The 25,635-nt window shown below is 48.5% G+C and overlaps 1 protein-coding gene across 11 annotated transcripts in view; it reads right to left on the reverse strand.

Annotated features, from left to right (window-relative positions):
- Nucleotides 1-333: 333 nt before the first annotated feature.
- The window catches only part of eif4g3b (eukaryotic translation initiation factor 4 gamma, 3b), a 55,713-nt gene continuing 30,411 nt past the window's right edge, over nt 334-25,635 (reverse strand). For 4 of the 11 annotated variants that reach the window (XM_036532531.1, XM_036532526.1, XM_036532522.1 and 1 more), the window contains 29 exons: nt 22,939-23,118; nt 22,730-22,841; nt 22,153-22,256; nt 21,364-21,498; nt 18,726-18,867; nt 17,776-18,561; nt 16,266-16,351; nt 15,833-16,073; nt 15,278-15,402; nt 15,033-15,152; nt 14,362-14,517; nt 13,737-13,934; nt 13,314-13,460; nt 12,168-12,404; nt 9,563-9,667; nt 8,962-9,097; nt 8,631-8,719; nt 7,307-7,403; nt 7,095-7,218; nt 6,632-6,837; nt 6,173-6,288; nt 5,299-5,471; nt 4,461-4,586; nt 3,534-3,615; nt 2,915-3,013; nt 2,678-2,824; nt 2,365-2,446; nt 1,601-1,747; nt 334-1,382 (listed from right to left, as the gene is read on the reverse strand). In XM_036532531.1, the coding sequence (XP_036388424.1) occupies nt 1,201-1,382; nt 1,601-1,747; nt 2,365-2,446; nt 2,678-2,824; nt 2,915-3,013; nt 3,534-3,615; nt 4,461-4,586; nt 5,299-5,471; nt 6,173-6,288; nt 6,632-6,837; nt 7,095-7,218; nt 7,307-7,403; nt 8,631-8,719; nt 8,962-9,097; nt 9,563-9,667; nt 12,168-12,404; nt 13,314-13,460; nt 13,737-13,934; nt 14,362-14,517; nt 15,033-15,152; nt 15,278-15,402; nt 15,833-16,073; nt 16,266-16,351; nt 17,776-18,561; nt 18,726-18,867; nt 21,364-21,498; nt 22,153-22,256; nt 22,730-22,841; nt 22,939-23,118 (4,680 nt within the window). In that variant the 3' untranslated portion in view covers nt 334-1,200. The remainder of the gene's footprint in view (nt 1,383-1,600; nt 1,748-2,364; nt 2,447-2,677; nt 2,825-2,914; nt 3,014-3,533; nt 3,616-4,460; nt 4,587-5,298; nt 5,472-6,172; nt 6,289-6,631; nt 6,838-7,094; nt 7,219-7,306; nt 7,404-8,630; nt 8,720-8,961; nt 9,098-9,562; nt 9,668-12,167; nt 12,405-13,313; nt 13,461-13,736; nt 13,935-14,361; nt 14,518-15,032; nt 15,153-15,277; nt 15,403-15,832; nt 16,074-16,265; nt 16,352-17,775; nt 18,562-18,725; nt 18,868-21,363; nt 21,499-22,152; nt 22,257-22,729; nt 22,842-22,938; nt 23,119-25,635) is intronic. The other 7 variants (XM_036532530.1, XM_036532528.1, XM_036532529.1 and 4 more) reach the window with 5 other exon arrangements.

The following is a 25,635-nucleotide window of genomic DNA, read 5'->3' on the forward strand; positions in this document are numbered from 1 at the left end:
TGTCAAACCGTCTTAAGTGAGGAATCGTGGTGTTTGTGTAAGCCATCCTGATGGACACCAGGGGGCATGGATCAGAAATGCAGAAAGACAGCACTCAAACAGATAGGGAGGTCCAAGTGTACAGGTCTAGTCAGGAGTCTGGTCCACTTCCGATGACTGATACAAACATGCTTTTGTCCGACTGTTTCAGCCATACCTGTTACAGTTCTTTGGATACGCCCGTGTTTTGTTCGTTGGTACAAATGATAGTAGATACTGCAACTCATTAAAACCGATTAAACCACACTCGATCGACAAGAAATACACACCACCGTGGCCTTGGTTTGTTTTTCAAATATCTTTTTTGTCTTTAATGTATTTACAAGCTTTAAATTTGCTCTATGAGTCTGAGGAGTTACAAGCTCTTTAGAATCAGCAATGTCACGTAAACGTGTTTCTGCACAGGTTGGTGCATTTCTTTTTTTCTTTGTGTACTGCATTGTTCTTTTTGTTTTTTTTTTTTTATTTCTAGTTCTTTTTGCAGATTGCTTGGTTTCCTGAATGTTGATTTTTGCCTGTTTGGAGGATTATATACATTTCCAATAGAGCAAGCCAAAGCAGAAGAAACGGTTCTTGTGGTTATTTCACAATAACCTTTAACCTTTGAACTCTTAAACCATCAACCCTCCCTGTAACCTTGCCCTCCCTCCTTCCCCAAAGTAACTTTTATTTTTATAAATCAAAAGGCTTGGAATTCAGGGAGGCTATCAGTGTCATTATTATTCATTATTATTATTGTTATTATTATTTCTATTACCGTCAATGTTCTCCGTGTTTTTGAGCTTCTGCAAATGTTAAATAAACTTCCATATTTGCAGTCCTTAAAAAAATAATAAATTAAAGAGTTCAGAACCTATGTATTGTATTCTTTGTTGCACAGAAATGGTATTTTTAAGTCTCTTCTTAAAAAGTAACAAAAGAAAAAAGTTTTAAATTTTAAAACTAAATATTTTCTATAAATAATACATGTATTTAGTGCTCTGGCCATTTGAATGCAAACTGAAATCGCTGCTTTTCTTGGGTACCGTACCATGTGACTCCAACCCCCAATCAGCTCCCGTCTGTGCATATGTAATTCATTTTTGTTTCGAAGAAGCGGTTCTTGTTGTCAGCAACAGTTGGCCATTCTGCACTAATTGGCGAAGACTTGCTCTCCTCCTGTCAGTTATCCTCCGACTCCTCCTCCGCCTCTCTGAGCCAGGTGAAGAAGGCGGTGACGGACTTGAGGGCCACGCCCTTGCCCTGCTGCTCTGCGGGGTCCTTGCTGTTCTCCCACTTGTAGAAAGCGTCCTCTGAGATCACGTCCTCGTCGTACAGACAGTCAAAGAACATCCGCAGCAAATCTGGACCAGGACAGACAAAACAAGAGACGGAATTTAGAAATACAGTCCTGTACATGCCATACCACAGGAGACATATGTTTTTCTTGTTTTCGAGGGGAAAAAGACAAGCCCCTAAAACAGTGAATGCTGCTATCATGCAGAAAAATGACAGTGTGGTACAAAACCAAGGCTAGGCAAAAAAAAAAAGGCAAACTTCTCACCTGCATTGGGGTACTTACTAGGAGGCTGATCAAGTTTGACTATCAATGCTTGAAGTGCATAAAGTGCTTGCAGCTGTCGCTCTGTGTCCGAGTTAAGGTACTTGAGTAATACAGGCAGCCTCCTCTGGATGATGGTGGTGTCCACTCTGCAAGTCGTGCCGTCACCTACGCCAGACGGAGAGAGCCAGCGAGAGGGTCAGAGGGTGTTCATCTCTTCGATCTGTTCTTTTATTCCCTCCCAGCTGCAGGAAGCACCAAGCAAAGCATGTGCCCCACTATACGCTTTCCCCCTGATGAACACTGCAGTTTGGCACAGTAAAAGCTATACGGCACACTACAGCAGAGCTAGCATTGACTGAAGGAGCAGCTGCAATGAAACGGTATGACAGAATTCTTGGCTTGCACAGAGAGCACAGCCCATGGTCTGGGCAACGGTGCACTGGGACGGACAGACAGAAATACCTAGGCCTGCAAAGACAACCCATCAAAGGTCAGAGCAGTAGGGACAGGACCGTGCAGACCCATTTAGGCATTAAATACTCCGATGACAAGAGTCTGAGCTCTACCTCTTTATAATAGCCACAACAAGGTCGACAGACTAGCCTTTTACTATAATGAATACTGTGTGCTTAAATACACAGTAATCATTACAATACCAGCCGGATATGTTAACTATTAACTATTCGCCACTTAAACACACAGAAGTCATTACATTAACACCACTGACACATTAACCTTTCACAGGTTAAACACCCAGCAGTCATGACAGTAACAGCACTTACCTGTCACTGCTGCCTTGCACACAGCAGTCATTAAAGCTCTGAGGAATGGAGGTGAACTCATCTGTGATTCATCTAAATTTGCCTGGAATGCAGGAAGACCAGAATCACATCTCCACCAAAATCAGCTGCAAGTACACACCTTTATTTCACTGTTTTTAAATGCAATAGAGCTTATTTGGTAAACTAATCTAAACTCATTTGGCAAATTTGTTTGGGGTTAGCAGTTGGACTGCACACTCCTCAGCTCTGGTTGGTATGCAGGCACATGCAAGCTCTGAACAACGAGGACCAGGAGCGAGCTGTCCCTCTGTACCTCTACCCAGTCGAAGATTTGTTCGTCGCCCGCCATGTCCTCGAGGAGCAGCTTCTCCAGCTGTTTATTCAGTTCCTCAGGGGAAAGCGCTCTCTTCGAAAGTGCTTCATCCGGACTCGAGCAGTCCGAAAGGGTGAAGTCCAGTTTCTGGTGGAGGAGGGAGAGAGGATGAAGAGTGGGTAAGGCGAGACTCTCTAGCGCTCCTCGGTGGTTCTCAGGGACACCTGGGCAGCTCACCTGGGCAGAGATAAAGCTGTGCACATCTTCCCCCTCCGGCAGGAAGTCCCCCCAGCTCAGACCAGACTCCCTCCATAAGGCCCCCACTTTCCTATGGCTCTGCAGGAGAGACGGGCCCACGTCAAGCCAACAGCACAGGAGGACGGATAGAGACATACTCACACATACACACACACACAGACACACAGACACACACACAAACGCACACAGACACAGAGACAGAGAGAGACACAGACACACACACACACACATGCACACACACACCCCACACACACACACACACACACACACACACACACACACACACACACAGACGCAAACAAACGCACACAGACGCAAACAAACGCACACAGACACAATGATCTGATCTCCTGAATGGTGGCACGGAAAGTCCCACCCCCTGTGGTGTACTAGGAAAATCACATTTTCACAGTATAAACACCTTCAACATAAAAACCCCCAAACACAAATCGCTCCCAGCACCTCCCTACTAGTGCTGAGAACTACCAAGACCAACACCGTAGGTGCTACTCTCATTTCAAAACTGTTACAACTTCCCAAAACATTTTGCACTGCGGCGTTCACAAAATCAAGTAGGGCAAACAGAGAAATCACTTACCATTTGTTTGCATAGAAGGTGCAGTATTTCAGAAAATAATATCCCAGCTCTTCCCACAGGAAGTAAAGGTTTGCTAAATTCACTGCAGGAAAAGACAGAAAAAAATGATCTTTGGTGGTTTCTAAGCTTTTAAACTAGTTTCTAGTAAATGTACTGATATGATGTTTTTTTCCTCTAAAAAAACATACAGGTATAAAACAAGGGTGACACTCTTTTTCACGTAAGTCCAGCCTTTACACTGCTAAACCAGAAGTTACATGACCTGCCAGCGCAACAATTTGAACAGCGACTGGAACTGCAAGAAAAAGGGTGTATGTGCAGAATAGCAAGTTATGAATCACTAAAATTAAAAAACTGCTAGAAAAAGGATGCAACCAATCCAACCATAGTGCCCTGTTACTGTATTTACTGATTATACATTGCTCTTAGGGGGTTTTTCTCCCATGCAAAACTGTCTTTGAAACTGCAATGTACCAGCTGAGGTCATTAAAGGTAATTAGGCAGATTAAAGGAAGGGGGTGACACTGACAGGCTAAATGCACAGAAACATGGATGCACATCCATTTACAAACCTCTGTGCAAAACTTGGTAGGCAGGTTTTGTCGCAGAGGGTCTCTACAGGCACATAAGTCCTGGGGTCGTGTGGACGCGGCACACGCCCTGTGTCAGCTGGTACCGCTGCAGCGCTGGGACTCTCGGTGCGCGTGGAGATGCAGCATTTGTGTGAGTGCCAAAGCTGAAAGCGCCCTGGTGTTACGCCAGTGCTAAAGACTGCCTTTCAGAGCTTCCCTCAGCAGAGGCGTGGCATTTCTATTAACCCTGTGGGTGCTGCTTCTCTATCCGGGGAGTAAGCGTGGCGTTTTCACCTCTCGGTTAAATGGTTCACGTGATGACGGGTTTGACAGGCAGCTCGGCGGACACGCTCACCTAAATAATTCTCTCATAGAGATTCCTCCCTCTCGTAACATGGGGGTGACCAGCTCGGCCAGGTACAGCCATATATGGGGAATGTCGATGGCCATGTCGTCGGCCAGCTCCAGCGTTTCGGCAAACCTGTGGGACAGGAGGACAGGAGTAATAAAGTCAAGCGGTCATCCCTCACCCCCTCAGCCTCCCACTCCAACACGGCCCTTCTCTGTCTTTCGCTCGCTCTCTCCCCGTGTTGTGCAGTGTCCCCTGTAACCGGACCCCTCCACAGGGCTGACATGGGACGTGACTCCGCTTGATAACGTAACAGGTCAAGTCTTCCAGGTTTACATTTTATTTTCCATTCAAACGCATCAGGCGGACAGAGACTTCAGCACTCTATGCTAGGGGAGGAGTAATTTATTCCGAAGCTTACATTTTATTTTCCATTCAAACGCATCAGGCGGACAGAGACTTCAGCACTCTATACTAGGGGAGGAGTAATTTATTCAGAAGCTTACATTTTATTTTCCATTCAAACGCATCAGGCGGACAGAGACTTCAGCACTCTATACTAGGGGAGGAGTAATTTATTCCGAAGCTTACATTTTATTTTCCATTCAAACGCATCAGGCGGACAGAGACTTCAGCACTCTATACTAGGGGAGGAGTAATTTATTCAGAAGCTTACATTTTATTTTCCATTCAAACGCATCAGGCGGACAGAGACTTCAGCACTCTATACTAGGGGAGGGGTAATGTATTCAGCAGCCTTTCCAGTTATCTGCCGTTACAGGAGAGGGAGCAGGGCTGGGTCTGAGGGCTGCAGTGGATTGTATATTCATGGAGCGAGCCTCACCCTTTGAAGAACTGGGACTTGGAGAGGGTCCCGGACTGCACCAGCTGGAAGAGGAGGTGCCCCATGTGGTCTCGTGTAATCTGACTGCGCTCCAGCGTGGACTCCACACCCACCCGCACGAACACGTGCAGCTGAGAGGCCTGGTCCAGCTCCTCCACGCACTGCACAGCCTCCTGCACGCAGATATATACAGGCATATATAAGCACACATTCACATGCACACACACAGATATGCACACATACGCACACACACACGCACGCACACATACACGCAAACAAAGAGGTACACATATAGATGCACAAGCACACACACCCAGGGAGAGAGAGAGACAGAGAGAGAGAGAGGGAGGGAGAGAGAGAGAGAGAGAGAGAGAGAGAGGGAGGGAGAGAGGGAGGGAGAAAGAGAGAAGGAAACACATACACAAGCAGGATAGTCAGACACCGAAGAAGCACTACACCACCTAAGTACACCTGTGACATGTAGGGCAAACTGGAGGGGACCCCACCCCTCTTTATAAACAGTGTAAAACAATCAGAGGAATTAAAATAACAGCATAGTATGCTTAAGTAAGTTTAACATTATATTCCAAGCTTCATTACAAAAGTAAAGCGAGAGGAAGGAAAGGTTCTGCTGTGCTCCAGACTATCTCTGATCTACTCATACATTTGCTAAATGCTAAAAAGCACAATTTTATGCAGTCCACATTCTCGCTTTATAACTGATAAGACAACAGCTTGTATTCACTTACATAGTGATGCCTGTTGGCCACGCATTTTAACTATGTTATCAAATATATGTGCTTGATAATCACGAATGTGATACTTGTTGTCTACCAAAATAAACAGTGTTAAAATGTGACTCCTCACAGCGTACCTTATAGTCACTAATGTGCAAAAACTCATCAATGATGGATTTTGACTTTTTCTCCATTTCTTCCTCTGACAGGAGGGGCTTTTCTGGACACAGTGCTGCTGGAGCCTCAGGTTTCACTGCAGCAAGAGAGAGGAACCGGATCAGAACCACCCCATACCACCCCTCACTACCGAACCGTGATGCATAAACACTGACTATGCGAAATGAGGTCAGAACACATCCAAACACTGACTAAATGCAATGAGAATAGAACAGACGTGTCGTGCGTCTGAGGGGGGCTGTAACTGATGTTTTTACTGCGCAGTGGGACTGTGACCAAGGTCTCTGTGAAACTCTGCGTTTTTGTTACTGTGTGCGTCTCCATGACTCTCTGGGTCTACGGTTTCTGTGACTGAGTCTACGACTGCGTTTCTGTAACTCTGTGGGCTAGGTTTCTGAGGCTCTGCGGGTCTCGCTTACCCGGGTCCCTGGGCCTGCGGTCCGGTTCGGCCCGGTCCTCGGCTGCACTGGGCTGCTTGGGCGTGTCGGCGGTCTCTCTGCGCAGCTCGGCCAGAGCGGGGCTCTCCAGCAGCTCCTTGGCGCTGCCGCCCCGGGAGAAGGAAGTGGTGCGCAATGGCGCCGAGCTCGCCGGCTTATCGTTCCGCTCCCGCCCCGAGCTGCCGCGGCTGGGAGGGGTAAGCGTATGTCACTCAGGGCCACTCTTACGCCTCCTGCTGACCGCCAGCAGGACAGCATGCGCCTCAAAACATCACTGTGACGTCACTTTAACAGCTTACCAGCACGTACATATTCCTAACTTTATGACAGTGTTAATATTCTAATAGAGTAACTTGTTTATCATTAAGTCTCCACTAGTTTTCCCTGAGTTTGACTCAGGTTATAGGAAGAGAATGTTGAGAGTCTAGGTGCCAGCGGACGTTACCTGCTGAGACTCCTCCTGGAGTCAAAGTCAGTGGGCAGAGAGGGAGGGGTCGTGGCCGCCTGGGGCGTGGTCGACTGGAGCGCCGAGTAACGGTTCAGGTTGCTGGCACTGGACCGCGACAAATCTGGCGGAGGAGAACCACAGCTGTGAGCACTCAGGAGGGGCGCCGGGGACAGGTGCCGTGAGACAGCAGAGAGCCGGTGGGTCCTCACCTGATTCGTTGGCCTTGGCCCCCGCTCCTCCACTGCTGCCTTTGACCCAATTGATCTGAGCCCGCGGCCCCAGCTGGATCTTGTCATCTATTGTCGGCTAGAGAGAGACAGAACGGCACCTGTTTAGAGGTCTGGTCACAGCAGCACTGATTCTCCTCCACATTGCTGTCACTGCTCTGTGCTCAGTATACCACCTCTGCCAGCAGATGGCGCCGTGGAGCTTAACAACGCAGCAAAGTGCAGCTGTGCTTCAGGGACAGCAGGAAAAGCTGTGGGTGGATACTTATTTGGGCTGTCAGGCAATGAGACACTTTAGCTGATTGCATTCTTCATTAATTGGCCGATTCATCGATTCACTTAACAATAAATCGACAGGTTATAGTGATGTGCCTGCACAGCAGACTCCCTGTGTTTCATAGACTGTGGTGTGGTGTATCTTAAACGGCTCTCCACAGGCTAACTGAATGTGGTCCAGTCAAGGTTCCAGAGGGGAATGCTCTCTCACACACACACAGAAATCCCACCCTCTTCAACTACTGTGAGTGAAAGACTTTCCATCAGACGACATGCTTATTTTTGTCATTATTTCAGGAGCCACTCTGACATTACAAGGGGACTAATACTGCAATCTTACTGTTCGTCAGACTCGAGCACCATGGAGCAACAAGCACTGAGGCTGAGCTGTATGACAATCATCCATCCTCCGCAACACAGACTCCCGGACACACCTGGTTACACCTGAATGCACCTGAATACGCACGGACACACCTGGATGCACATGGCCGGCCATCTCCCCCGTCTCCTGTTACTGATGGATGGAGGACATCCAGCTAGAATCTCCTCCACATCGCTGAACAACCCCAGTCAGGCAAATCACCTAGAGGATGGCCTGGTCCTGCCAGCTCCAATTTCACCAGCCATGACCACATCCAGAGAAGCTGTTTAACAACCCTCTATTCTCTAGACTACAGGCACCTGACCACACCAGGCTGACTACGCCAGCTCCATCCTCCCTCGGCATGTCACCTACACCTAATGTCATCCAACAGGAGGTGACATCCCAACTCAGGCTCAAAACCATATGAGCCTCAACTACAACATGGCCAAGAACCTGAACCATAATACAGAGCCCTGCATCTCCAACACAGAGTCTCTAGCCCTGCATCTACAGCGATGCGTCTCCAACCCGAGCTGTGTAACAGAGATGCGGTTATGATAAACAGTGTGTAGAGAACCTGTGGGCTGACTGCCAGAGCACATCTTCATATTCTGTTACAGGGGCAGATGTGCTTTCCAACCCACGCAAAACCCACACACTCAGTACCTTGGAGATTTTGGGGATCTTGCTGGGGTCTATAGTCCTGCTGTTCTTGGTCATAGGGACCGTGTTCCAGGTCTCCTCTCTCTGGACCACTGTGGAGGGGAAAAGAGGGGTCACCAGAGCTCACACTATCCAGCCTACATGCTTCCTTCACTGGGCACACACACAAAGGCATACTCATAAACGCATACAAGCACACACATGCACACAGACAGACACACACCCACACACACAAATGTAAACATGTGCACAGATACACAGCCACACACACACAGACACGTGCACACGAGCACACACACTAAAGCCAGAAAGAGGATTAGCTGGCCGATCAGACCTGGTCTCCTCTTGTCCTTGGACAGCAGCTGCTGATGCACCTTCCTCTGCTCCTCCTGCTCCTCGATCTTGGCCTCTTTGTGGATCTGCTCGATGGTTTTGGGGCCCTGGTCCGCTCTGCGGGATACCCAGTTGTGCTGAAAAAGGAAGGCAAGGCATTCGGCACTCACTACTTCAGGATCATTATAGAGAAAGTCAGCATCCAGCACACAACGGCAGCCTGTTGGTTTGACTTGGTGTTTGACTGCCTGATTCTCTGACTTAGTGTGCAGAATATCAGCAATTGATTCAAGACAGTAAGGTGCACAATCAAGTCCCCCAGCTGATCAGGCATATGATGCACATTAAATTGCTGCCACTACTTTAACAATCAAGTACATTTATCTTCTTACTAATTGTTGCAGCTGCAACCAATGAAGTAAAATGGCACTGTATCACACAGACAGAGGCAAAAAGCCAAAAAGTCTGGACATTCTGGGCAGATTAAAAATGACTAAGAAATACTGCTTAATGTACAGACCTGCACATGGTGGTGAGGGACCGCCAACATTAAATACACATAGGACAGAGCACAGAGCTTGTAAACGGGCCACCATGCTAACCATTCTCAGATCGATCACGTCCTGCAGCATGAAGCGGATCCGAGATGACGTCTTCCGCTCCTTCACGATCTTCTCCATCTGGTTGAAGTACTGATCCATGCGAGGCTGAGAGGGAGAGAGGGAGAAGAGACCCTATAGCCCCTATAGTCACAATGCACCAAATGCAGTCTGCAGCAGTGCCAGAGTGCTCACAAGCAATCACTGAGTAAATACCCCACAGACATATGGAGGGCATTTCTATTTTCATTGATAAAGCATTCACAGATCATTTTATACCACATCAATGTCACCTTTAGTTTTTCTGGGACTGCAGTCAGCTCTTTAGATAACAGATCGTACACCATTTTCCACATATGTTTCTGTGACATAGCCAGACGCTTCGTGATTGGCTGAGCTTCTTGTAAACTGAGGAAGTGGTCATGCATAAAACTAAATTCAGTTTACAGTACGCATGGAGCCATCACCACTCTGCATGAGGTAATCCCTGACCTCTGACCTTTCCCCTCCCCGGAGACCTGTAAAACCTCAACGAGCTGAGGAGAGACGACAGAGGTTGTGGCAAGGGTGAGAAAATGTCAGTACGCACAATGATTGGCTCGTGTAGGAATCTATGCATGGCAGGGCAAAGGTACATCAAAAGCAGCTGTCTGAGCAGTCAGATATGATTCAAACTAAAAAATCAATGTCTACAAACTGAAAATCAATGTAAAATGACAGGAAAACACGGGAGGAAGGGAACACACTTGAAGTGAAGAGGTACAGTAATACTAATACTGCAGTATGAAAGGTACCCTACACACACACACTCTCACACACACACACACACACACACACACACACACACACACACATACACATACACATACACATACACATACACACACACATACACACACACATACACACACACATACACACACACACACACACACACACACACACACACACACACACACACACAGACACACACACACACACTACCATGAATAAAAAGATTTTTAGACATGTCTTAGCAGTAAGAGATTTGGGAAGACCGCTCACTGGATTTATTACGACAAGCACATCCGCCCTGTGTTGGACTGGCTACCCAGGCCAAACACGCAGCAGTCTTCAAAATTCAGACTGCAGGGCTAATGAAACCAAATACAGCCCCATGACAGAATCAAAATGCACTATTATAAGCTTTTACAAAATATATATAGGCTAAGTCATGTGAGAGACATGAGCCCTGACACCTTCACAGCTTTTTAAAATACATCCATATGGACAGAAAAGGAGAGAGAAGCCAGCTGGGGCACCCTTTCACAACCTGAAATCAAAAGCACTCAGGAGAAAGAAGGGAGAGAGAGGGGGAAACAGGAGGGAGAGACAAAGAGAGATGGAGGGAGAGAATGAGAGTGTGAGTGTTCGGGAAGAAAGAGACAGAACCGACTTTTTTTTAAGTTTGACACTGTAAAAGTATTGAATATTAATTCCTTCTGTTTTTAACAGTCATGCATTGAACTGAGAGAGAGGGATAGGATGAGGAGTGAGAAAGAGGGATAGAACAAGGAGAAAGGAGAAAAAGAGAGGTAGACAGAGGGATTGGCAAACCGAGACACGGAAAGGGAGAAAGAAAAAGTAAGAGTGACGGAGAGAAAGGGGGGGAGAGAGAGAGAGGGTAAAAGGAAAGAGAAAGAAAGAGCCGCATGTTCAGTCCCCTGCTGGCTGCAGCAGGCTCCAGTCGGCGCAGCTGGAAGTCATCTGTGCACGGCACAGGCTGCCAGGGAGAGCACAGCGCAGCACGGCCAAACAACAGCACAGCGCGGTGCGTTTAACCTCTGGGGTGCGCTTCCTGCCTGGCGGGGCCCGCAGTTCACCCCTCAGACACACAATGGAAACCAGCTGCTCTGGAGCCTGGAGACCAGGCATGGCGCTGCATTAACAAGTGCCTTCTACAACCACACCAGCGTCAGACAGAGTCAGCGCGCTTTATAGCACACGGACCACTGAGACCTAAACCCTACAGACGCTGCTAAATGTGTTTATCCAAAACGCAAAGGGAACAGAGGCTGAAGAGACCTGATGCTCAAGCTGCTAAGTGTCTAAATAAGGTGAGCAAAACAGCAAAGACCAAAACTCTAATTTCAGTAGATATCGATAAAGCTATCTAGCTTGAAAGGATAATTCACAGTACCATTACAACGATTAGTAGTGATACAGTAAACACCCTCTAATAGCCATCTCAATTTCAAGTTCTCAATGTTTATGGGCAATTTATTTATGATCTGTATATACTTTAAAGCTAGCAATCGAACTTTTGCCAAACCCCTTTCGACTCATCTGGAGGCTTCTCAGAGACAAACTGCTGCTATTATCCAAAAAGTGAGCTGGCTGGCAACTGCACCCCTTCTCCTATCAATCAGTTTGGCTGATCGTTGACTGGTCGGTCATTACGTCATCACAAAGGAGGCTGGACTACATAGTGCTGTGTATCAGCAGCAGAACATTTCTCGCCTGCCCTCCTTCCATATGGTTCTGCTCAAACCTCACTCAGTGATTGGTCGATCATGATAAAGGCGGTGGCATTGCATAAGGCTGGGAAGCGCCACCCCTTCCCCCTCACCTTGGCCTTCTCGAAGTCCAGGTCCTTGCCGATGGTGGTGAGCAGGCGGCAGAGGCACTCCAGCGACTCCTCGTCGTGGTTCTTCAGCAGCTTGACCACGCAGTCGTGCATGATGGCCTCCGTCAGCATCTTCAGCTTGAAGAGCTCGCCGATGAACTTGATGTTCCCGATGGAGCGCCGGCGGGCCTTGTCCTTCGCCTCCTCCAGCTCCTCCTGCAGGCGCTCACGCTCACTCGTCTGGGGGGAGAGGCACAGGGCGTGAGAGGGGACTGGGAGAGGGCCCTATACATCAGCTCTATAGGAGGGAGAGGCACAGGGCGTGAGAGGGGACTAGGAGAGGGCCCTATACATCAGCTCTATAGGAGGGAGGGGCACAGGGTGTGAGAGGGGACTAGGAGAGGGCCCTATACATCAGCTCTACAGGAGGGAGGGGCACAGGGCGTGAGAGGAGACTGGGAGAGGGCCATATATATCAGCTCTATAGGAGGGAGGGGCACAGGGCGTGAGAGGGGACTGGGAGAGGGCCATATATATCAGCTCTACAGGAGGGAGGAGCACAGGGCGTGAGAGGGGACTGGGAGAGGGCCCTATACATCAGCTCTACAGGAGGGAGAGGCACAGGGCGTGAGGGGAGACTGGGAGAGGGCCCTATATATCAGCTCTATAGGAGGGAGGAGCACAGGGCGTGAGAGGGGACTGGGAGAGGGCCCTATATATTGTGCCGCCTTTGCCCGTGAAGGACCACTTCAGCAGGCTGGAAGTGAAAGGTCCAGGTAGGACTGCAGGCTTGCACTGTGACACAGTCCTACTCTACGAATATACAGGTTTAAATGCTGCACCCAGTCTTGCTCCGGCTTTGTAAACTGAAGGGTACAGAGGACCGTTCTTTGAAAAGACATTGCAGTGATCATTTTAACATGTACAGTACAACTAACTGGAGCTTTGGAGAGTCGTTGTTAAGTATACAGGGTTAAAAGATACAAACAAATGACAGATTTATAAATGCACGGACTGTATTAACCAAGCACCTTCCCTGGGCTTTACTTTGAAAGAGGCAAGCTCAGGTCTCTGGGAGGTGAGCAGCTTCCAGGTTCTTGAGGAGCCTGCACTGTGCTGTGGAGCAGTGTCCAGCTGTGCCGTTCTTACCGAGGCCGCGCACTCCAGCTCCTTCTGCTTCCTCTCGAACACGTCGTCGTCCACCTTGTCGCGCTCAAACTCCTTCTGGCAGCGGTTCAGCAGCAGCTTGCGGAAGTTCACCGTGCTGTTTGGCTTGTCCGCCATCGGAACTTTGAGCTACAGAGCCAGGCGGAGAAAGAAGATGTGTGAGTGCCTGTGTGTGTGTGTACAATATACCAATATACCACTTTTGCTTCTATTACAACAGGTAATTTCTCTAGTTTCCTGTACATAGCACACATGGATAGAGTCTAAAAAAAATGAGCTTAATTTGCCATTTAAAATACAGAAAAAAACACAGATTAGTATGTACGAATGAACAAATCCCGGGGCCTGACCTGAGATCAATGTACATCAACACTCTGTGGACAAACAGAAAGATCTGGAGCTCACCGTGGCCAAGCACCGGCACATGTTGCCGTAGGCGACCGAGAAGCTGGGCTCGTCGATGGCCTTCTCGAAGACCAGGTCAATGACCCCTTTTAGACGCTCCTCCGTGTCGATGGTCAGGTCTGTCACCTGCTTCATCAGCTGGTTGAACATCTGGGGTGTCAGCTTGTTCAGAATGCTTCGCACCTTTCGGAAGAGCTCCTGGCGAAGAGCATACAACCAATCAGCAGAGGGCACTTCCTGTCACACGACCAGACAATTCTATTTCTCCCGGTCACAGAGTGTTTCTGTTGTATGTCCGTTCATTATGCATTATTCATTAAAACAAAAGCAATGTACTTAACAAAATGATGCAATGAATGAAGAACGCAAACAAAAAAGATAAGTACCACAAAAACTCAGAAACAAAACACAAACAGAAAGAACACAAAAAACATGCAAGAAACTTTTGGAAAAAAAAATAAAAATCTGTTCTGAGTGATCAGTTTTTACCAAGGCAGAACAATACCATATTGAGGCACTCTGACAGAAAGCCATTTTGCATTAGTCGCGGAGGCCGAGCGGCCCACGGACAGTGCGGGTGGGGGGAGGGGGGAGGGGCCTTCTCTGCATCGGGACGGGAACCCACCTGTGTTTTCTGGGTTTCAGGGTCATCTGCCCCGCTCTCCCTCTTCATCCCCGGCTTCCAGGCATTCTCCGCCTTCTTCAGCTGCACTTCATCATTCACAGACACGTTCATGATGATCTTCCGCGGCGGGGGCCGTCTGAGGCCCACGTTCATCAGCTGGAGGGACAGACGGACAGACAGACAGACAGATGGCACTGTCATTCTTTTGGTCTGGGGCATCCAATAGGCGTTGACTACCAAAGTGCCACTCATCCTGTCACTATAGCTGCCAAACTCAAAGATTTCACATTTTTACCCCCTCAAAGAGGGGAATGTGCTTAAAAGTCAGTGATGAAGTTTCACAAAATGTTTCATATGTGTATTTTCCCCACAGTATGAATCTGTGTTGGTTTCTGTCAGAAACAGCAGCACCCCTACAGAGAGACCGTGTTCCAGCAGAAAGAGAATAATAGCGCGCAGTGCTTTGTGACTCTTACTGTGTGGCGTCTGGGTATATCTGTGACTGTTTGTGCATGCATATTATTGTGAGTGCATTTGCATGTATATGTGTCAGTGTGTGTAAGCACGTGTGTGCGCACACAAGTGTGCATGAGGGTATGTGTGTAAGTTTGTGTATGATTGTGAGGGTGTGTATGTGTGTAAGTGTGTGCATGCATGCGTGTGTGACCCACCGGTGTTCCTCTGCCTCCTGAGCTCTGCCTGCCAAAGTCAGCAAAGGCGGGCGTGAAGTCAGGCCCCCGAGAGATCACCCGCGAGTCCACGGGACGCATCGGCAGCTTGTTTTGGTTAATCTACAGGAAAGAGAGAGTCGTTGCCATTTCCTTCCCTACCACAAACCACCACCATCAACAACCCCCTTCTTATCGACCAAAGCAGGTTGCCTCAGTACCACCGTAGGCCTGTAGGGGGCAGGCACCTTGTCTAGCACCACATCAGCAATGGGGGGCAGGCCCTCTGGCTTCTGCACGCAGGCTGGCATGAACTGGAACCCCAGCAGGAAGTCCCTGTCATACTGCCTCTTCCCATCAGGCTCCACAGGCTCTGAGGCAGGAACACGGAGAGAGAGAGAGCGCCCATCATGGACATGCACCAGCCATTCACCACATGTTAACGCTTCATTTATGTGCATTATTAATGCTGATACTACCGTGAGTCACTCAATTATAAATGATGCATTCGCAATTATACGAGTAAAAATTATATACTAATTTGTACAATAATGCTTTTGGGATGTGCAATTCAATCAATGTGCAAGATGAGAAACATAATGTAAAAATGTAATTTCAGTTCAATAATATGCTGCTGTGTAAATAAATTACACACAAACACCTAATAGGCTGATAAACCCATTACTTTTTACTGGACTTGGTAGTAATGGGTGTTTAAAATCTAAACCTCTTTAAACTCATTAAATTACAAATGAAGAGGAGCAGCTTTTAACTAAGAGCGGGATGCAGAGACGGGTCCCCACCTTCTTGGAAGACGTAAGTGGGCGCCCCTGTGGAGGTGTCCTTCTCGCCCGAGGTGACGCCGCTGTCACTGCTCTCCGTCTCCGAGGCGTGCTCCGCACCGTTCCTCACGGGCTCCGGCTCGCGCTCCCCGTTCTCCTCCAGGACCGGGGCGCTCTCCTCTGGGTCGGGGGGCGGGGGGCTCTGCCGCTCTGCCTCCCGGGGCAGGGCTTTGTCACCAGACTCCTCCCCCACAGGTGTTTCCTGGAGTGGGGGGGGGAGAGAACATGGCCTCAATCAGTTTATAATTACAGGCTGCTGTGCCTAAGTAAGATGGATAGCAAAATTCGCGGCTTTGGTTTTTCACACTCCAGAGGTGCCCTTCATTGTAATTCCCATAACAAGCATGCGATACATGGAAGGGCACGCCTTTCCAGAAAGCTGCGCTGCCCTTACCTCCCTCTCCTTGTCCAGCACTTCTCCCACAGGGCTCACTTCTTTTGGCTTCTTCCAGGTCTTTGGTGCAGTCGGAGCAGCTTGGGCTGCACAGAAACAGAAACAATTAATGTCAGAAAAACATAAAAGGGCAGTTAAAGCTGATGAGAACATGAGACAATCTGACTAACTTTCAGCTGACTGGTGCCTTTCTTCAGACTTCAGACCATATTTTCATATAACAATAGCAGATGTACTGGGGTAACTCGCCAAGTGTGAAATAATAGTTGGACCCTGGACGCTGGTGAAAATGTGGGTATTTTCTTTGGCTGAAAAGTTCTCATTTACTTTTTGAATGGTTTGTCTGTATGATTTAGTATATGTGTCCATCCTGAAAACAGATCAGGTAACACCTGGGGATGTCAGCAGGCAAGACTTTGTGAGCGCAGAGACAGGCGTGAGGAAAGGAAATAAATATGCATGTGTCAGAATAGACCCTTTCATTTGTTCATAAAGCGGCAGGGCTATTTGTGTTAAAAAAAGAGGAAGGAGGCACGGTCTGAAGGTTTCTACGATCTCTTTGGCACTAGCATAACCATGTGTTACACGTGAACATGACATTGGCCTCAACGTATCCAAGCTAATTTATTTTATCATTACCAGTCCATTTCAGAATTTTTACACGACACAATATTAACTTACGAACCCCAGTCCTAACAGTGTCATTTTTGGGGCATCCCTGCAGAAGGCTGTTAAGTACCACCATTTGCATTTTTACTATTTCACTGCTTACTAGCTCATCTGCAGTTCAAAGAAAGTTTTCTTAAACCGAGAAACTAAAGCTTGCCCATACCAGGATCCTTCTTAAGAAATGACCTCGGCAACAATTTCTCACTAACAATGAGAAGGTCTCCTTTTCATTTTCTTCAGCATTTCTGTTCTGTATTTGTACGCTTGTTCCCATTTCTGTTCAGACACACTGTACAGTACAAAACAACTTGAGCAGAAAGTTGCTTCCGGTGCCAATCTGGGCCAAGGTGGTTCAATGTGCTTTGAGTGCTGAAGTGACACTGGCTGTCAGGTTGGTGGCTGTGGTGAGCAGTCCTGTGGCATGCAGTTTATAGAGCAGTGCCATAGCATTGCCACAGCAAGAGACTTGGAGGGGCCGCTTTCCTCTCTGTTACTCAAACACATCTTTCCTTTTTTACTTTGCTTTTGTGCCCTTAATTTTAATTGCTCATGAGTTCACAAGTGTAATATCCCACAGGGCAACAAGGGATCTGATCAGCTGGTGTGTCTTTCCAGCAGAATAGAAGCACAGAGGGAGGGCTCAAAATGGACTCAACACCTGTTTTCAACACACCAGAGACAAGCGAGGGTCAGCATCAATGGTTAATGTGATGCATTTTAAAACAGGGCTCTCACTGAAAAACAATTACTTCTGGCTGATCTGAAGTGCTCACGATAAGGGTGTTTGCTCAGACGATGGGCTGTGCTGCTGGAAGTGGCGCAGCAGACACCTGGAGCTCACCTGTAATCGGGCTTTTTCTGGAGTTGGCCAGCTGCTGTGGGTCCGCCGTGCTGTCCAGCACGGCCTCTGCCTCTGCCCCTGATCTGCACAGGGTGTCTTTCGCCTCTGCACCCAGCAGGGGCCTCAGGGCCGGGCCTGTGCCTGCCTGCGCCAGGAGCGGCAGGCCGGGGGGCGGAGCCAGGACAGCAGCAGCGGCAGTGACAGCAGCGGAGGCCACTATTGGAAGGGAGGTGGCGGGGACAGCCGGGGTGGCGGGGGCCGCGGGGACCGCCGTGGGAGGGGCCGGGGGGCTCTCGGGCCGCGCCTCTCTGGAGACGGGCTCCTGGGCGTCAGGGGGCAGTGGGAGAGGCTGACTCTGGGGCGGGGAGGGCAGACGGACAGGCTCCGGGGGCGGAGCGTCCAGGTCGCCGGCCTCTTTTTCAGTCAGCCCGTTGATGGCCTTCAGGACCGGGGCTGGAGAGGTGGACTGGCTGCGGGCTGGCTCTGCAGGGGGTCTCTCAGAGTCTGCGCTCTGCGGGGCAGCCAAGGGGACCGGTTTGGGCTCCTCCTTGGGGGCCAGGGGTTCAGGAGTCTCCCCCACTGGCGCCGGTTTACTGGGGCTGACAGCAGGAACAGGGGCCACGCTGGGGGCCACTACAGGGCCCGGAGGGGGAAGCTCTGTTTTCTCAGGGGGGGAGGGGTCTGGAACGGGGCCACTGCTGTCCCTCTTCTCCGTGGGGGGGTCGAGCAGCCGGAGCCCTGGGGAAGAAGACTTGAGGGCTGCAGGCTCCAGCTTTGGCTTCTCATCTGCAGGCAGAGTGTGAAGAGGGGAGAGCTACAACCAGGCAAACATCCACAACCTACACTCCTCCAGTTAGCCTTTACAACTCAGTTCACACCAGCTACAGTCAGTCCTGCGACAGCGGAAGCCTCCACTGCTTTAAGAGTTGAGAGACACGTTGATGTCAGACCTGGTTTCAAGTCGACGGTGGAGGAGAGGAGCTGGGCGCTGTCCACACTGTACCCAACGGGCCCGGGGTCCGGGGCCTGGCTGCCCAGCTGCTGGGATTTGAGGTAGAAAATGTGAGGATAATGAGGGTGCGGACATAAAAACTAGCAACGTGGAGAACACACGCGTGCGCGCACACACACACACACACACACACACACACACACACACACACACACACAGAGTGCAGACAAAGGGCAGAAACACAAACAGGGAGGGGGAAGGGAGGGAGAAAGAGAAATAGGGGGAGGGAGGGAGGGAGGGGGCAGTGAAGGCACACAGGTCAGAAGAAGCAAACAAAGGAGGGGAAGTTCAAAAGAATGGAGCACAGAGATGGAGAAAGAGAGGAGAGACGAATACTGTTAACGTCGAAGGAGGAGACGAGGAAGAAGAGTCACAAAACAGCAGTGTGGATTCCCTCTGCAAAGACCACCAAAGGGCGCAGATCAAAAGCCTTGTCTGAAATACATTTCCTTTTCTCTGGGGCTACAGCTGTATGCATTCGAGAAGTGCGTCTGCTAACCAGTGTTTGAACATCTTAAACAACACTGCCACAAAAAATGGTGATGAGACCAGCCGAAGAAGCTAGCTATACATGCAGATGGAAGATGGACACAATGTCAGTATTTAAATGTATTTTATGTTGCTGGCGCCTGGCAAAACCAAAGCACCTTCCTCTGCATTTAATTATGTGTAGTGTGGCATTTCTTTAGTGGTTACAAAGCAATGACAAGCAATTACGCCTTGAAATATGTTAATGTTAAATAGATACAGTGACTACAGTCATAACACACATAACTTACACTATCACAATTTACACCTTTAAAGTGCTGAGGGTAACTAACAAATCTGAAATAAATGGACAATTACATAACAGCAGCACAAGCTCAAGCAGCACAAGCTTTTAAAGTTTAAGATTCTTAAGAATCTTTCAAGTGAATGCGAACATTTAGGCAAGGAAAGCTAACAGTGCCATTTTTCAGTCTGGTGCATGGGTGACGCTATATTCCTAATGTGCCATTACAAACCCTGGGGGTCTGTCACTCATGCCTACATAAACAGGAGCTCTCAAGCACAGCTGCTCTGTAACTAATGCAATCTGCGGTTGGTCATAAGTTCACTATGTCCCACCAGTTCTGTAGAACTTCATTCTAATTCGTGGGAAAATCGGTCACTGCTAGCAACCTACAAAACAAGTTCCTTTTCATGTGATCCTTGTGCTAACGTGTCTGTAAAGAACACCGCAGAGAAGCAGGTCCGCGGGTAATTTGTATTTAAGCACTTTTTTCCTGGTGTCAGAGCTGGGTGTGATCATGAGTCGGGGTCTTTGTAGAGGGAACGCAGTGGGAGAAGAGGGCACACACACTTGAGAGATGGGCCTATGACAGATGCAGACAAGCACAGTGGGTAAAAGCGCGGCCAGCGAATGCACGTCTGAGCTCTGTTTCTTCGGTTCTGCCGAGGAATCGCTGCAGGCTGCACTTCCTTTTTTGTGATTCTTTTCTCTCTCTGTGCAACGCTTTCTGGAAACATTAGGCTTGTGTCTAAAATTACACACTCATGAACAAGCACTAAATTAAGTAATTATAAATAAAGTCATTTCAGCACTCCCTCGTTGTAACGCGCTGACAGGGACCCGCCATTAGGAGCTGATGCTGTCAAGGCTCTGCAGAACAGAGACAACTCACAGAGAAGAAATGAGACTTCAGTGAAACCAAGAGTGGTATGGAAGGTTTCATTACTGTGTAACAATGGAGTCATTTTTCAAAATCCTGAGGTCAGAAGTAAAATGCAGCAGACACCTAGTCTTCTGGTTAAGATGAGGCACAGAGGTATTTTCAGACAATCCAATACACCACCGCGTCTGCTTTCATATGGGATGGGGCACAGTCCTATCTCTTCTCTGTTTGGAGTTTGGAGAAAAAGAACTCATTGCATTCTGAAGGTGTCAGCGGAAACCAAGGTCATGATTACGACGTACACACGAGCGCAAAACGGATTCATTAGAAAAGATCTTGATAACATCACAATGGGTGATAAACATGAACACCTGATGACACAGACCAGACAGCACACAGGCAGACAGAGCGGATGTCTCTGTAGATGAAATTTAGACAGAGACGGAACCATTGGAGCGGGGCCAAGTGAAGCACACAGTGAAGAGTTTCGTGCTTTCTCATTTCCTGCCGTAGCCCTCAGTGCCAGCAGGTGGCGCTGTCAGAGCCACTGTGGAGGGCACTGCGGGCAGGGAGGGGCAGACAGGGGGAAAAGCTTGGCTGAGCGCCAGAGACGAGGTGTAACTAGATCAGCCTCTGCCATCATCAATACTGACCACCAGTCAGTCACCCTACACACAGCTCTGAACAAACTGCTGTACGCTGTGTGGGGAACCCGAATAAGACTACACTTGTCAGCCTAATCCAAGCAGCATCTCCCCTGAACCCAGCCCACGGTCTAACACGAAGGGAGTGTGCCGTGTGGTTTTTCCATGTAACGGGAGATGGGGGCCGGCGGTGCCGAAGGCGTGTAGTGTGTCGGCGGGGGTAAGCTGAGCCCGTCCCGGGCCGGCCCTGCACTGCGGCACAGCACTCGCAGCTCACCTGGGGCGGGGTCGGGGTGGAGGATGGCCGCCCGACAGGGGGGGTTGGATTCCGGCTCCCGCCTCCCCCCGCCATGATCTCCTCCGTGATGTCCTTGCCGCCCTGGTTGGGGTCTCGGATACGGATCTGGGAGGACAATGACGTGAAACAGGGGACCTCACTAAAGCGCCAGAATCTCACAGCTGCCCTGCGCTCCTGACTGCAGTCCTCCTACACCAGCGCTAACACATTAACCACACTGAAATTATGCATTTCAGTACGTACACACTATCTGGCACCTGTGTGCACGTGCATTCTTGCATATATATATCCACACAGTTTCAATGCAATTTAAAAATTTTCTATCAAGTGGGTAGATGTGTTTTGTAATGTTTTCAAACTATTTTCTTTTTAGAAGTATCTAATGGTAAAAAGGAGACACTGGTATGAACTGCTGAGTGTGGGCCCAGATGTTCTGGTCAGGGCTGCATTTCAGCGTTTTTTGGGATTTACTCTGTCTGGATTAATCTCCTCAGAGAGCGGAGTACACCTCACTATCACTTCCAATCTACGCCCCAACTAAAGCCAGTTTCCTGGAAACACTGCTGCTTCCAAGTTATATTTCTAACGTTGAGCCTGCTGTGTGATTGTTCCAATATTAAAGCTCAGAAATTCTGCAAAAAAAGTCAACATAAATGTTTTTTTCATGATTCACAGGAAATCCCCCCCCCCCCCTCCCCTCCCCCCCAACCCAATGAGTAATCAGAGCACAGATGGGCTGCACAGAGGAAAGCATGCTGGGAAACTTACTGTTTTCTTCTCTCTCTTGGCTGGTGGAGGTTGCTGTGGTGTAGGCACAATGATGGGTGGAGATGGGGTGTAGACAGCCTGTCCGGTATAGTATGGGGGACCCGCTGAGTAGGGAGACAGGCCAAAATGAGGACATACAGAAACCTCGCTCAACACCCATGATACACATGCGTGTCAACCACAGATATGTGAAACAAGTGACAAATCATTTTAAATGTGAATGTGATTGTCAAGTGGTGGTGGTTTTTCATGTGTCAACAAAAATAAATCATTTTGTCATTTATGAGATGTATATTCCTTATAACATGCTGTTCTACATTATCAGCTACAGGCTGTTTGGACATACTCATATAGAGGGAACAAGAGGAGTCAATGTATGTGTGTGTAAGGCTATGTTCATGTATGCCTTTGTGTGTGGGACTGTCTGTGTGCATGTTTTTCTATTTAAGAAAGTGTGCACATACATGCTTGTGTCTGTATGAAACAATGAATTTGTGCATGGGTGCCACTGTAACTGTTGGAAAATGCTGCTGATAGGCTGTAGCCTGGGCAGCCTGGAGGTGTGGGAGGTACTCACGGTATGGGGCAGGGAACTCCCCCGGCCCGGGGCCGGGGTAGAAGGTGCTGGGCCCTGGGGGCTGCACCGAATACTGCTGCGGGGGTCCCACGTACGGCGTGCTGTGGCGATACTGCGGAAGGACAGGGGGACGGGGGAGGGTTAATGACCGCTCACTGCTCCGAGATCAGCCCAGCGGCGTGGAGCGGCCCTGCAGACCGTGCCCTCACCTGGGGGATGTAGTACTGCGTAGCCTGAGGAGAGGGGAAGGGCATGGGCGTCATGGTCATCATGATGGGCTGGTTCGGGGAGTACACTGCTGCCGTGGGGGTCTGGGACCCCGGCCGGATGGAAGGGCTGTTGCTTGGAATGGTGGGACGCGCCGTTTGCATCTGGGTTCTCTGGAAAAACTGGGGGACAGAGAGGCGGGTGAGAGAGGGGGATGACATAGGGCAATGAGAGAAGGGCATATGGAGGGGGGGGGGGTATGGAGGGGGGTGAGACAAGGGACATGAGAGTGGGGGATTGGATATGACAGTGGTATAAGAGAGAGGGAAAAAAGAGGTGGTGAGAGGGGGAATGTACAAGTGAGGATACAGGAGGGATAAGAGAGAGGGGATATAATGAGGGATTGACTGAGGTATGAGGGACATCTGAACGGGGAGATGTGCAGGTCCAGCGAGCCCTGCTTGAAAGTGTTGAAGAAAACTGTGCATTCGCCGTTATTCAGTGCCTGCTTTCAGCATGCTGCTCCTGTCCTGATCCCATTGGCATTCGCAATAACACACCAAAATCCACCTGGATGCGTCAGCGTTTGATATTTCAGACCCATGCTTCAGGAATGGCAGCTTTGCCAGTCCCCACTGCCTTGCTACTCTCTCCTCAGACAGGGGACAGGTACTTGGAATGCTGGGAAAAACCCCAAACAGGAGCCTTCCTTTCCACCATCTCAGCAGCTGAGAAATGATACAAGGGCCCATTCATCCACCCCAGAGGCTCGTGCATCAATGCACAGAAGTCCTAGGTAGAGCAAATATTTCCTGAGCAAACCATCGGACAGCAGGTTGTCTGGATAGAAATAACCCGTGTCAAAACCTGCCTGTTCTTCGTGCCCCAGGAGCACCCTACAGGCTGGGCTCAGGGATATAGCAATGCGTGTGGATCAGTCTGGCCTGGCTTGATATATGATAGGATGGTAAAACGAAGGCCGGAGGACTGTTCTGGGAACAGCACCACAGGAGGGAAAACCGGTGCAAATTTACCAGAGGAAATGCTGCTGGTCCAGCTGTTACTTGCAGTGAGGAGCTGAAGGGGTTTTTTTTGTCATTCTTACTGCGTCTTCTGTTGGTCGTTCCTGTGCTTTCAATTATTGGACTTAAGCTCTCTTGTATTTAACGAGAAGAAAGCAGCAATTTTCAGACTACTGAAGACCTATGAAAAATAATTTAATGCAACACTAAGCTTGCTTGGCAGGAACTGGCCTGTTCACAGTATGTTTGATAAATACTGTTTTTCAGTGACTAATTCACTGCTCCATTAGGCAGCCAGAATTCTATTTATTTACTCTTTATTCATTACTATGAAAAAACAATCATTTTTTGCCATAAATATCCTGTATATGAACTTTTTTTGCAAGGATGTGAACACCAAGTGCAATTTAAACTGCTACAGGCTAAGTGAACAAATTTTGAACAACCACATCAGCTGAGTTTAACTTCCCAAACTAGCTTTAGTGATGCTGACGCCGTCACTGGATGTTAAGGAAGGGAGTGACTTCTTTGAGGAGTTAAAAAGTTTGCAGGAAGTTCTCTAAACTCGCAGAGTGACGGCAAGCTTGAATGCAGAGAGACATTTTCTGTGCCCGCGGAAATCCAACCACTGTTCCAAACTCTTGTGATCAGAAACATGTAAACTAGGTCACAGCCTTATGCAACATTATTCATGACACAGGGAAGCCTCAACAATTGCTTAAACTGTATTTGGACGCTGTGAGTTCCACTACTAAGTATAAATTTGTTCTACAAATTACTATACTAAGTCGATGGGAAAAATCACTATTGCTGCCTGTTCTCACTACACCGTAGCTGCTTGCTTCTTGTCTGTAATAGAACATTACTCTTAGGATTCCTCAGACAGATCCTGTCTGTTCTTAATTTTCTAAGTTCCAAGAAGTTGCCCACTGAAAATTGAAACCGGGCAAGCACACTTCATCAGAAAAACTCAAAACTACTCCTTTGAAGGAAATAAAATAATAATGACCACGTAGGAACAAGGACTGAACCAAGATAAGCAAACACCCTGCTCAGTTTTCCACCATAAATGAGTGTGTGTGCGCGTTTGCTTAGATGAACTGTGTGCATTTGTGTGTGTGTATGTTCTGTGTGTGGAAGCGTGCACATGCTTACATTAGTCTATGATCCATTTAGCTCTTCATGAAAGTGTGTGTATTTGTTTGTATGCGAGCGTGTTGTGTGCATGAATAGTCCGTGTGTCGACATGCTGTCTGTGTGTTAATGCTTTGTGTAACGGTGTTTGTGAATATATGTGCTGAATATATGTGTGTATGTGTATATGTACGTTTGTGTGTGAATGTGACAGCTTGTGTGTATTTGGCACTGACCTGCTCAGTTCATCATTAAAGGCTTCCACTGGGCCTTGTTTCCCAGCTGGTGCTGACAGGGGGCAGGGTATCTGGCACTGAGGGGTTAGCAGCCACTTGGCTCTCAATGTCTCTCTACACTACAATGTCCTATTGTGATCTTCCAGGTCCCTAATGGAGACATACTATCTTTTTTTTGGGATGGGACCAAATCTGTCATTGTTTCAATACACAACCATGAGATTGCCTACCAATTACCTGGCTTTATGTCTGAATGTGTGTTAAAGAGCAGAAAATTCTGCCTCAGAAATACTGTCTAAGATGAACC

Source organism: Megalops cyprinoides, chromosome 7 (assembly GCF_013368585.1).
Source record: "Megalops cyprinoides isolate fMegCyp1 chromosome 7, fMegCyp1.pri, whole genome shotgun sequence".
NCBI lineage: Eukaryota > Metazoa > Chordata > Actinopteri > Elopiformes > Megalopidae > Megalops > Megalops cyprinoides.